At 37.6% G+C, this 13,402-nt stretch overlaps 1 protein-coding gene and 1 pseudogene across 1 annotated transcript; both read right to left on the bottom strand.

The window, feature by feature from the left end:
- Positions 1-5,775: 5,775 nt before the first annotated feature.
- LOC118018155 (ras-related C3 botulinum toxin substrate 1-like) lies at positions 5,776-6,795 on the bottom strand. The gene is given in 1 exon segment (XM_035016614.1): positions 5,776-6,795. A coding segment is annotated over 1 exon segment (702 nt). The 5' UTR covers positions 6,478-6,795.
- A 2,001-nt stretch (positions 6,796-8,796) lies between these two features.
- Positions 8,797-9,357, bottom strand: LOC118018231 (annotated as a pseudogene).
- Between the last annotated feature and the right edge of the window lie 4,045 nt (positions 9,358-13,402).

Raw genomic sequence — 13,402 nt, 5'->3', positions numbered from 1 at the left:
TCCCCCAGTACATGATTTTTGTATTCTTTTAATACCACCACAGATCAAACCAGACAAATGAGAACAGATTATAAAATGTGAGGCAGTAATTTCTTAGAAAATCCTATAATTTTGAGACCTGAAAGTATAGTTTTTTATAAGACTGAACAAATTTAAGTTTAATAATTTTATCATTTTTTCCTGGCTATAAATTGCAAAAACATAGAAATACACAAAGTGTTTTAAAAAGTCAATGAAATCATCTGAATGCCACAAACTAGAAATGAACACAATTAACATTAACATATTTTTCAGATGCTAGACATATATTTCATTTTAACTGTTAACCCTTTCTCTTTTTAGCTTCTTTGGTAATTATCATCAAAACTTTACATTTTTTATTTGTGACTCTTGATCCAAAGTTATAAAACTTAGATGCATTCTATTAACTTTGTATTAAAAGTGAGCTGTTCAGTGAGTTTATATCACCAGATAAACCTGCTTTTCCATGGGGTGCCTGTGTGGCTCAGTCTGTTGAGCTCTTGATTTCAGCTGAGGTCATGATCTCAGGGTCCTGGGATCAAGCCCTGACTTGTCTCCCTGATAGTGGGAGTTCCTAGGCAATTTGCTCAGTGCAGATACTGACAAGAGTGGAAAGAGATATGAAAAAGAAAGAAAACACGAGGTATTTCCCGAACATTTTAAAATTATGTAGGTTTTTTGCAAGACTGAGACTATATCCAAAGCACAATGATAATTAACTTAAGATGCCCAGTTAGTATAGTAAGATGAGGGCTAATTACAGCTATACGCAAAGGTGGCAATATTCTATATAATGGCCATTAGCACAATGTTTTATTATTTGAATCAGAAAGCAGAATATACAGAATCAATATCTTTAACATAGCAATAATCCCTTTCTATTCCCTACTCCTGCTCATCCTCACCCCATCCTTAGGCAACCACAAAACCACCTTCAGTCACTGTTCATGAGTTTAAATGTCCATATAAATGGAATCATACAGTATGTATGCTTTTTGACTGCTTTCAATCACTCAGCATAATTAAGATTTAGCCATGTTGCTACATGTATTAATATTTCTATTTTTTTAAAGATTTTATTTATTTATTTGACAGAGAGAGAGACAGCGAGAGCAGGAACACAAGCAGGGGGAGTGGGAGAGGGAGAAGCAGGCTTCCCGCCGAGTAGGGAGCCCGATGTGGGGCTCGATCCCAGGACCCTGGGATCATGACCTGAGCTGAAGGCAGACGCCTAACGACTGAGCCACCCAGGTGCCCAATATTTCTATTTTTAATCCTGAGTATTATGCCATTATATATACATACACCACTGTGTATTTTGACAGCATATTCATCTGTCAGTCGATACATGGATTGTTTCCAGTTTGGGCTATTACAAAGAAAACTGCTATGCACATTCATGTATAAGACACATTCGTGTCCTTTCACATATGCTTACATGCCTTAATGTCCACTAGCAGTGGAATGGCTTCATATATGGTAGGTATGTGTTTAATTAAAAAAACCAATAAATAAAATGATAAACCACTTTTCAAACTGTCCATTTTACATTCACACAGCAATCAACCTCATTGACATTAGATATAGCCAATCTTTATAATATTTGCCTTTGGAATAGGTATACTGTTTATTGTGGTTTTAATTTACATTTCTCTGATGACTAATGATATTAAGCATCTTTTTTTTTAAGCCTTTATTTTGATTCCAGTTAGTTAACCTATAGTGTTATATTAGTTTCTGGTGTACAATATCGTGATTCAACACTTCCATACATCACCAGGTGTTCATCACCACAAGTGCCCCCCTTGAATCCCCATCACCTATTTCACCCATCCACCTACCCACCTCCCTTCCGGTAATCATCTGATTGTTCTCCAGGATGCCTTGGTGGCTCAGTTGGTTAAGCGTCTCCCTTAGGCTCAGGTCATGATCTCAGGGTCCTGGGATCGAGTCCTGCATCGGGCTCCCTGCTCAGTGGAGAGCCTGATTCTCCCTCTGCCTGCAGCTCCCCCTGCTTGTGCTCTCTCTCTCTCATACAAATAAATAAAAAAATCTTAAAGAAAAATGATCAGATTGTTCCCTATAATTAAGAGTCTGTTTCTTGCTTTGTCTCTCTTTTTTCCCTTTTCTCATTTGTTTCTTAAATTCTACATATGAGTGAAATTATATGGTATTCATCTTTCTATGATTTATTTCAATTGGCATTATACTCTCTAGCTCCATCCATGTTGTTGCAAATGGCAAGATTTCATTCTTTTTTATGGGTGAATAATATACCACCCCATCCAACCATACACACACACACACACACATCTTCTTTATCTATTCATCTTCTTTATCTATTCATAAATCAATGGACACTTGGGCTGCCTCCATATCTTGGCTATTACAAATAATGCTGCTATAAACACAGGGGTGCATGTATCCCTTTGAATTAGTGTTCTTGTATTCTTTGGGAGATATTAAGCATCTTGACATGTATTTATTTGCCATCTGAATATTTTTACCCATTTTTATTGGATTATGTACTTATTATATTTTGAGAGTTCCTTATATATCCTTAAAACAAGCATTTTACCATATATATGATTTGCAAATGTTTCTCCAGTCTCTGGTTTGACTTTTAATTCTCTAAACATTACATTTCAAAAAGCAGAAGCTATTAGTTTTAATGAACTTCATTTTATCAATTTGTGTCTTATGGATTGGGCTTTTGTTATCAAATCTAAGAAATCTTTGCTTAATCCCAAGGTTTATAAGGATTGTATCCTACGTTTTAATACAGAAATTGTATAGTTTTAGATTTTATATTTAGGTGTGTTTTCCACTTTGAGTGCTTTTGCATATATAATGTGATGACTGGATTGAAGTTCACTTTTTTCCAATACTCTCTTGTTCCAGCAGCATTTGTAAAAAGACTATTATTCATTTTGTAACATATATGTTGAACATTTGTCATTGGATGCATAAATGCTTAGGATTCCTTTGTCTGTTTGCTAAATTGACCCCTTAAATATTATGAGATGACTTTTTTCTTCTGGTCATAATCTTTGATCTGAAATTTACTTTGATATTAACATAGCTACCCAGCTCTCTTGTAACTACTGTAAATACAGTATAGTTTTTCATATTTTTACATGCAACCTAATTTTTTTAAGATTTATTTATTTGAGAGAGAGAAAGAGACAGAGAATGAACAGGGGGAGGAAGAGAGAATCCTCAAGCAGACTCCCTGCTGAGTGTGGAGCCCAGCTAGGGGTTGAGATCATGACCTGAGCCGAAATCAAGAGCTGGCCGCTTAACCAACTGAGCCACCCAGGCGCCCCCTAATTTTTTTTTTTTTTTTTTTTTTTACTTAAAGTTGCTTTCTTGTAGGAAGCATGTAGTCAATTCTTGTCTTTTTATCCAATCTGACAATTTCTGCCTTCTGATGGGGGGATTTAGATCATTTATCTTTAATATAGTTTTTAATATGATGAAGTTTCATTCTATCAGCTTTCTCTTTGTTTCTTACCTTTCCCATAAGTTCCCCTTTCCCTTTATGTCTGATTCTCTGATTATTTCTCTGATTATTTTTCTTTTTTATGATTCAGATTTTATCACCTTTGTTGGCTTATTGGCTAATAGCATTTTTTTTCTTTTAGTGGTTGCTTTAGGGTTTATAGTGTACAACTTTAACTTAACATAGTTAGCCTTAAGTAATAAATAAATAAACATGTTGACTCTGCACTACTATAAAAGAATGAAAACATCATCATCTGTACACAGACTCTATCTCCCTCTCTACCACTCAGATATAAGACAGATATATCCATTTCATAATGCTTTAATTTAGAAAATGGACTATCTCATCTCTAAGTATGTTTAGTGTGCTTGTATAAGTGCTGATTATATAAATTAAAAACAGTATAAATAGCATCCCCAATATTATGAAAATTTAAATACACCTTTCTACTGAACAGGGTAATGCAATTACATCAATAAAAATAGTATATAATTTCATATGACTGTATTTATGAAATCTGAAAGAGACCAGTGCAGGTATGAAGAGCAGATGGGTGTGCTTTTTTAAAACACCTGTGAAAGCTCAAAATTGTGTCATGATTTTGCTCCATATTTTCAATATTTTCTATATGTCTTGGTTATCTCTTAGATTTTTAAATGCCTTTCCATTGACAAAATTTACATATATTTTTAATTATAACGTTAAGGTTTTTTCATTTGCTTTATCATACAATCACCTCTTTCGCATGCTGAATTGAGCCAATGGCTATGGAGGTCCATCGCTTCCCTCTCTGTTTTGCTTTGCTTTTTGTTGCATTCTAGTTGTGACTTGCTATTTTCTGAATCACAATTATGATCATTCTTATATTTCAGTTTCATTTTGGTAATGTATACCTTTGACTAATATTTCAGAATAGTTTGGTGAGAGAAAAACTTTCCTCAGCCTATGAATCTTCAATACCTTTATTTTGCATTCATATATGAATACTGTCTAAGTATATAAGTCTAAATTCAAATGTATTTTGACTCAGAACCTTGAGGGCAAAGATTGAATGCCTCCTGAAGACTCATATTGTTGAAGACAAATCTGGAGCCAAAATGATCCTATTTTTTATAAAAACTTTATCAGGAAACTTTGTAGAAATTTTTGCTTATCCTTAGATATTATTTAATTTCACTATGATCCATGGATCTCTTTTCATCGTTTTCTTTAACTCATTCTGCTTAGCATTTTTTTATGACTCAAGAATTTATTAAGTCATACATCAAAACATACTGCTAATTGCAGTAGCAAAAGATCAATGTAAAACCACTCGAGAATTCTGCAGCTGTCAATTAAAAAAAATTTGTTCTAGCGGTTGAAAGGTCCAACCTTGTATTCTTGCCAGTGAGTAAGCTGTACAGAACTGCATTAGCACGGAGCACAGACTTATAGAACCCTCACAGAATGACCACCTCAAAGATGAATTAAATGCCCAGTTTCAGGAGGGATGGCAGTCAGGTCTAAGAAAAAGGAAAAGCTTAAAGACAGTGATAATACCAACCTTTCTTCATCATTTACTGCACTTGACAGAAATTAACCTTTTAAAATTTTACCCATGACACTTTTACTCAGCTTAATTATGACATGTACAACGTAGTGCAAATTAACCTCCAGATTTTGTCAAAATACTGTCTTCATTCTTTGATCATTACAGGTGCTGCACACATCCCACCCCAGTCAGCCCACAGCTAGAGCAGATACTTCATTAGAAGGACAGGGGAGTAAGAGGTCTATTCAAAATCTCAGCAAAAGTGAATATGCAGTTTTGTTGTTGTTGTGGTTGTTGCTGTGTTGTTTTTTTTTTAAGTCTCACTACAAAATCAAATAAAAAAGATTGATTCAAAGAGTTGAGTCATTACACTCATTCCATTTTGACATACAGTACAGTGTTAGGGAATGGACAAGGGTTGATAAATTATGCAGGGTTAGATGGCAACATTTCATAAAGGAGACTGTGCTGCTCTTGTATCCGAAACTAGTTAAGAAGTATCTGCATTGCCAAACTTGGGAAGCAGCAGTCTCTTCTTAAAGACAAAGGTCTTTAATGGTTTAGTGCTTAGTGTTCTCAGTACAACAATGCAACGTTGTTATTAAGGTAATTTGGCAACTCTTAATCTGAGCAACAATAGGGGCTTTAGAAAAATAAGGCTTTAAGAAAGCTTGCCATTTTAGGACAAAATTTTAATTTAATGTGAAAGTTTGAAGTCTTACACTTTAAACAAATAAAACTTAAATATTACTGACTGGTTCAAAATGGTTTTATGAAAAAAATAATCTGTAACAAAAACTTGGCACTGAGTGTAGGGCTTCACCATTTTTGAGCAAAGTCTACAAAGATTCTGAGGAGGACAGACCAGTAGGCATTTTCTCTTCCTCGTCTTGACTGGAGGAGGGCACAGAACCACTGGGAGAGCTACATCAAACACTGTCGAGGCCTTACTGAGTGGGGAGCACTGCAAGTATTTTGTAGCATCGATCTCCTTAACCATGGCCAAAGCCTGTGGGTAGGTGGTGGGAGTCAGCCTCTTCTCCTTCCGTTTCTCAATCGTGTCTCTGTGGTCTATGAGATCAAGTTTAGTCTGAACCAGGATGACAGGGGTGTTGGAAAAGTGGTGTCACACTTTAGGGTACTGCTTTGCTCAAACATTTTCAAATGATACAGGACACATAAAAGAAAAGCAAATTAAGAATACATCCATATGCAGATAGGATAAGGGACAAAATCTGTCATAATCTTCTTGTCCAGCTGTAGCTTGTAAACCCGGATTCACTGGTTTTTCATCTACCATAACATTGGCAGAATAGCTGTCAAAGAGAGTGGGGATATATTCCCTAGGAAATGCACTGGCTATGTAACTAATGAGTAGGCAAGTTTTACCTACAGCTCCGTCTCCCACCACCACATACATGATGATGGCTTACATCGGGCCCATCGCTGGGCCACAGTGGTGGCAGGATGCTGAGGCGAGAAGCTGCAGGCTCAGGGTATAGCAGGCAGGCAGAGGGGCACCAGGTGGGGGCAGTGGACTTCGAGACGCCAGGTTCTGGGGCTGCTGCCTCCGCCACCTCACCCTCCAGCCCACAGGAAGCCAGAGCCCAGCAGTGGCTCCTACCCAAAGCTGGGGACAGCTGCAGAGAAACAGGAGTGTTGTTGTTGTTAATCTAAAGGCTTAAGTTAGTCTTTAACCACTGACTGACTTGACTGTTATTTATAACACACCCCTTATGTACTAAAGAATGTTCTAGATTCTGGGATTCTCGCTATTGAATATAGCAGACTAATATCCTTATCATTATGGAGGTTACAGTACATTAAGAAAAGAGAGACCAAAAAAAAAAAAAGAGACAAAACATAATAAATAAATGTATCATTTAGTATGTTAACAGTTTAAGATAACTAAGAAAGAAGTTAAGCAGCATAATGGCATTTGTGGAGGTTAACAAAGCATGAAGTTCTCTCTGTTAAATCTCGAAGTTAGGGTAGACCTCACTGAGACAGTAAGATTTAGGCAGACATTGAAGCAGCAAGAGTGTTAAACACGTAAGCATCTATGGGAAAAGCAGTATGGGCCAACCAAAGCGTCAATTCACACACAACAGGAGTCCGAGGGTCCTGAGCCTATATGAATATAATAGAAGGCTGGTGGCGGGGCGCCTGGGTGGCTCAGTCGTTAAGCGTCGGCCTTCAGCTCAGGTCATGATCCCAGGGCCCTGGGATTGAGCCCCACATCGGGTTCCCTGCTCAGCAGGAAGCCTGCTTCTCCCTCTCCTGCTCCCCCTGCTTGTGTTGCCTCTGTCGCTATGTCTCTCTCTGTCAAATAAATAAATAAAATATTTAAAAAAGAAGAAGAAGAAGAAGAAGGCCGATGGCCAGAGGGGCTGAAGCAAGGAGGAGAGTTGTAGGTGAGGAGGTCATAAAGAAGGGTCATGTTGATCCCTTAGGGCCTCAGAGGTCACTCAAGGAATGTGGCTTCTGGTTCTAGAGAAGTAGGAATGCACCTGCTTTTGACAGAGAAAGAACATGATCTGGCTTTAAGTCTTGCACTACAACTGTCTTGAGAACTGACTCTTGGGGCTTGGCAGGCAAAGCAGGGGACCTGTTTACTGCAGTCCTCCAGACAGAGGTGGTGATTCAGACCAGGGCTTTTGCAGTGCAGGTGATGAGAAGTGACTAGATCCCACATATCTGTATTTGGTACTGAAGCCAACAAGGTTTTCTAATCTTGGAATGAATGCACACTTGAAAAAAAAAACAAGCCCCATCTTCTCTGAAACTTTCTTCAGTGTCATTTTTGACTTGAAGTTTTCATCTATTTAGGTTTAAATGTTAAAATGATATCATGTGCTCCCTCTCTTACAATAACTCAGTCTCTCCTCTGCAGAGGACTTTTTTGTTTTTTTTCTTGTTTTCTTTTTTTCATCTTTTCAGTATGGCTACATAGCTCTTAAGTTACTTCACTCTAAGTCACTGCAGTGTTACTCTGGGTAGATGGGAAGGCAAACACATGTTCTAGGCTCTGGCATTATGAAAAATAATTCCAGCAATAATTTTTTTAACAGTGTATTTTTTAGAGCCGTTTCAGGTTGATAATAAAAGTAAAAGGAGGTACAGACATTTCCCATAAGCACCCTGCTGCCAGAGGTGCACAGCCTCCTCCATTATCAACATGACTCACTAGAATGTATAATTTTTTATCAAGGATAAACCTACATTGTTATATCGTAATCACTTAAAGTCCACAGTTTACATTAGAATTCACTCTTGATGTCATATATTGTGTGGGTTTGGGCAAATATATAATTACATATATCTACCTTACACTATCATACAGAGTATTTTCATTGCTCTAAAAATCCTCTATGCTTAGCCTATTTATCTCCACAGCCCCCCAAAAGACTTCGTAGATATTTTGTTATATAGTGCCACATTTTCTAAAACACTAACAGTTTATTCTCCCTCCAAAACCGGGGGTGACTATATTTCATTGTCCACACTTTAGTTACATATAGTCTATAATATCTTTTTTTTAAAGAAGTTTTAAATTTGTTTTTTCATTTTTCATTTTTAATACAAATGCCTGACTGTGCTCAATTATGAAGCTGCATGCAAGAAAAACTGGCCAGCTCAAACAGTGTATTAATCATGAGCAAATGGAACTGCAAGGAGTCCACTAGGTGCTTCCTTATCATTAAGGTAATACAAGTATTTATATACCAAAACTGATGTGTAGCTTGATCTTTAGGGGACAGGACCACCAACCAATAAATGCACATTTTGTGTGTGTGGACAGAAGGTACTTTTGACATTCAGTTTTGCTATATAGAAACAGAATGAGTAAATGAACTTTTTTTTTTTTTTTTTTTTTGCAAGAGGTAAGTAAAAGATTCAATTTGGTTCTTCTAGAAGGGGGGAAAGGAGTTGAAAGTAGGCCTTCATTTTGCAGTCATCATCTGTACAAATTCTTCATAGTTGACTTGCCCATCTCCATCAATATCTGCTTCTCTGATCATTTCATCTACTTCTTCACCTGTTAGTTTTTCTCCTAAGTTGGTCATGACGTGACGTAGCTCCGCCGCGCTGACCTAACCGCTGCCATCCTTGTCAAAGACTCAGGACGCCTCGTGGATTTCTTCTTCACTGTCTGTATCTTTCATTTTTCTAGCCATCATAGTCAGAAATTATGGGAAGGCAATGGTGGCATTTCCGTCAGCATCCCATCATTGATCAAATCCTGCACCTCGGCTTCTGTTGGCTTCTGACCCAGTGACCTCATGACAGTTCCGAGTTCCTTTGCTGTGATGCTGCCCTCGCCATCTTTGTCAAATAGGGAGAAAGCTTCCTTGAACCCAGCAATCTGTTCTTCGGGCAGCTGATCAGCCCTGGTGCGAGCGAAGGGAAGAGGAGCAGAGGGAGCGAGGTGGTTGCGCCAGCGCAGGGGCTGAGCGGGCGGGGTGCCGCGCCCGCGAGGCTCCCAGCACCACTGCCCTCTTGTTTAATTATTGGGAGAACATAGAGATTATTAAATTGACCTTGATGGTGTTTAGCTGGGTAGTACGGAGAGATGTAGGAAACAGTGATGATGGTGCTCACTGCATTTCCGTTACTGTAAAAACACCCATGGAGAACTGATGCTAACTTACGCTAGCCAAGGGCTTATTCACAAGGGCACAACTGGCCCTCTTTGGATAAAGTTCACAAGAGTAACCATATTTAGGTAAGAAAAAGCAATGAATTGAATATCCTGTCATAATTTGATATATTAAAGCATTAAAGAATATAAGCTGAAATGTGTGGAATATGATGTATATGCTAATTGATTGCAAAATGTGAATTTTTCTATAATTTTAATCCGATCATAAAATAATGAATTATCGTCTTAAATTTTCATTTTGTTCTCCTTTATACTTCAATTGACTGAAAATCTTTAGCACTATTTCAGTGTGAGCTCTCTTATAACATAGTTACATTATATAGAGTAATTTTTAAACAGCTTTTATGAGACAATATTTAATTAAATTTTCAAAGCTGAATCTATATCAAGTTTTTGATGATGTGGTACTTAAAACACAATATGTGTTTTATTAAGTAAAAATTAACAATCCATTTGTACACTTAATCATTAAGGAAAGCATTATCTCCAATTATGAGGCAAAACAGTAAAAAAGCAGTCAAAGCTAGAAAGATTCAAAAGTAATAATTCCAGTTATATTAACAATCTGCTGTCTCCTATTTGCCACAATTACTTTGTCAGTCCTTCTTTATTTATTAATTCAGTGAACTTCTACTGCTGCTTACAGTGCTTGGTACTAAAAAGAGATACCACAAGACAACTCACAGATACCTTCCTCAAGATGCTGACAGCTTCAGATAAAACAAAAGATTAGCAGAGACACATACTGTAGAATGCATGTACTACTAGGGTGTGCAGAAGGGCTAAGAGAACACAGAGGACCAGGAGTCCCTCATATAGACTAAGGGTGAGGAATGTGTGGTTTGCCAAAGAATGCTTCCTCCCCAAAGTGACAGGGCTCTGTGTGTTGAAGAATAAGTAGGAAGTGAGCACGTGGGTGAAGCAGTCAGCTTTCTAGCCAGAAAAAAATGTCTGGCAAAGTCTTGTCTGCATTGGCAAGATAGCAGATTCACAAACTGCAAGCTCTGTATGTCCACCATCTGTGGCTCTCTGATCTGTCACTCTTCAAACTGGATGCTTCATCCTTCGTACCTTTTATATTTTCAGCAACCTCCTCAGTGTGTCCTCCCCCCAACCTGTGTTTCTGTCTTCCAAGTTAATCTCTACAGAGATGAAAGAACTATATTTTTCCTAAGTAACACATTCAAGATAAATCATGTCAATATTGTACTTTAAAAAACATCCCTGACTTCCCACACCCCATAAATAAAATCTCAAGACCGCAGGTTGACACTTGGAGCGTGCTCATCCCTTTGAACTCAGGCTGCACTCCCATCCCTAATCCCCACTCTCTTAATCCCACACAAGTGACCACTGTGGACAGCTGTCATTGCCAGCGCACGCCGCACTTGGTATGAGTCTGCAAATGCTTGTTTTCTGAGTACAGAATCCTTTCCTCTCATTTTCCTCCATCCTTCACCCTGTTATCTTGTACCTGGAAATTCCTACTTGCTTTTCAAGATTCATCTGAAAAGTCATCTCCTAGTGAAGCATTTACCATCCCCCTAGATGTTAAGACGGAATTAACCACACCCTTTTTTCAGTCCTTGAAACATTTTGTTCATATTCATACTTTTCAGTGTTTCAAATGCCAATTATTTCTCATATATTCAAGGCCTCTGCATTGAGAATTATACAAAAGAAATGTTATGCTTCCTACCCCTATGGAGATCACATTTTAGGAAGGAAAAAAAGGACATATCAATAATAGCTAAAATACATGGTGATAAAGAACATCATGAGAATATATAGAGAGTATTCTGGACACAGATGAGGGAACATTTAATTTGAACTTGGGCAGGAGATGGAGGAAGCACTGGTCAGAGATAGCTATAAAAGGAAAGTGACATTAGCGCTGGCCTTGTGTATTTATTAACAGGAGTTACTGGTGAGCGTAAAGGCAGAGCCTGGACACACACAACTCAGATGGCAACACCGACTAAGACTGAGGAGCAGCTGAAGAGCAGCTGTCCAGATGAACCAGGGCATGCACCCCACTAGGTTCACTTTGTTCATTTACATCTCCTTCCTGGTTCTTGTAGACATGAGATATCTGACCCCCACTAAAGAACTCAGCAGTTGCTAGGTCATGAAAGAAAAGATAATCCATGACAGGACGTTAGGCTTTACCATGGAGCGATGGGGTGATTCAAAGTTTTGAACAAGGACATTGACATAATTAAGTGACTCTCCAGAACTATTGCTTGAAGCAGTGTGGGGAATTCATTCCAAGACTTGAAAATATTGCTTCTTAGGATAGGGGTTGGGAGTTTATTACAGGAGTTCAGAAGTTCAGCAAAGAGAAATAAGAGCTTGACCTAGAGTTGTGACAGCTAGAATGAGGTAGAAGATTTGAGCCTGAGAGTCTTTTTGGAGACACTATTCACCAAACTTTCTGACCCGTAATAGCTAAGGGATAAGGAGGTACAAAGGGGACTGGGTTTCTATTTGGGTTACCTGGCTCACAGCAATACAATCAAGCTAAACAGAGGAAGACAAATAGACAATCACACTGAAGAGAGGAGATGGGGGAGAAGAGACACTCATAATTGCGCATCTTGCTCTTTTGATTACATTATACATGTAACAGGTAAAAATATAACTTTATAAAAAATGAATTCATTATTTTTAATAGCTGGATATACCAATTTAATTACCTTTTTTATTACCATTTAGGTAATTGGCAGATTATTTTCCCCACTACAAAATAAAATATATTTTTGTGGACAAGTGTAAGAATAACTTCTGATGTAAATGCCTTGAAGTAAATTTCTGAATCAAAAGGAATATGCATTTTTTGATAGACAAATACTGGTTTTTTAGGGAACCGATTTGGAGTATAATAAAAGCTCAGAGAAAAATCTATAATTTTGTCCTTTTGCAAATAAGCATCCATCATCCATAAGTGATGATAGATGGTTTGGCTCCTGATAGTAAGTGGTCATGGGCAAAAGATGGTAGTCAGAAGCTATGACATCAGGGTATTGGATGAGATGATACCTTCAACTAAGAACATGATAATGATTATCATGATAAAGATTATTATGCAGCCAAAATGATCCAATCCCCCAACTATACTTTATTATATGAAATATATACAATAACCTATACACAAATAAAAATTTCAATTCTATAAAAGAGCTAACGACTATTTTTTTCATAAGTACCTTATTTATAAATGATGTCTAGGTCATGCAGCTTAATGAGGCATGTCTCAATTTCTTGGAGTAGAGGAAAAACACTGAATTCAGAACAATGCAGTATCAGTTGAGTACTCGAATTGTCCTTAGTTGACTATATATTTTAAGCAACCACTTTAATTCTCTAAATATCCAATTTTCTCATTTTATTCATTGCACTGTGTACAATTCCACCACAGTAGGCATGCATATTGAATATTACTGAATACAGTAGGATTCAGTAAACATATTCTGTAAAGGGTTAGGTAGTAAATACTTTAGGCTATGTAGCACATTCAGCGTCTGGTGCAACTCCTCCCCTCTGTCACTGTGGTGCAAAAGCTGCCAGAGACCATACACAGACCGGTGCGGTTGTGTTCCCATAAAACATTACTGAAAGGTGGCAGTCTAGATTTGGTCTTCAGGCTGTGTAGTTTGCTTACTCCCAAAATTCAGGAGTGAAG

This window comes from Mirounga leonina, unplaced genomic scaffold (genome assembly GCF_011800145.1).
Source record: "Mirounga leonina isolate KUSES-001 unplaced genomic scaffold, KU_Mleo_1.0 Mir_170, whole genome shotgun sequence".
In the NCBI taxonomy this organism is placed as follows: domain Eukaryota; kingdom Metazoa; phylum Chordata; class Mammalia; order Carnivora; family Phocidae; genus Mirounga; species Mirounga leonina.
The sequence above is the reverse complement of the archived record's forward strand: the minus strand, read 5'-3'. Positions and strand labels throughout refer to the sequence as shown.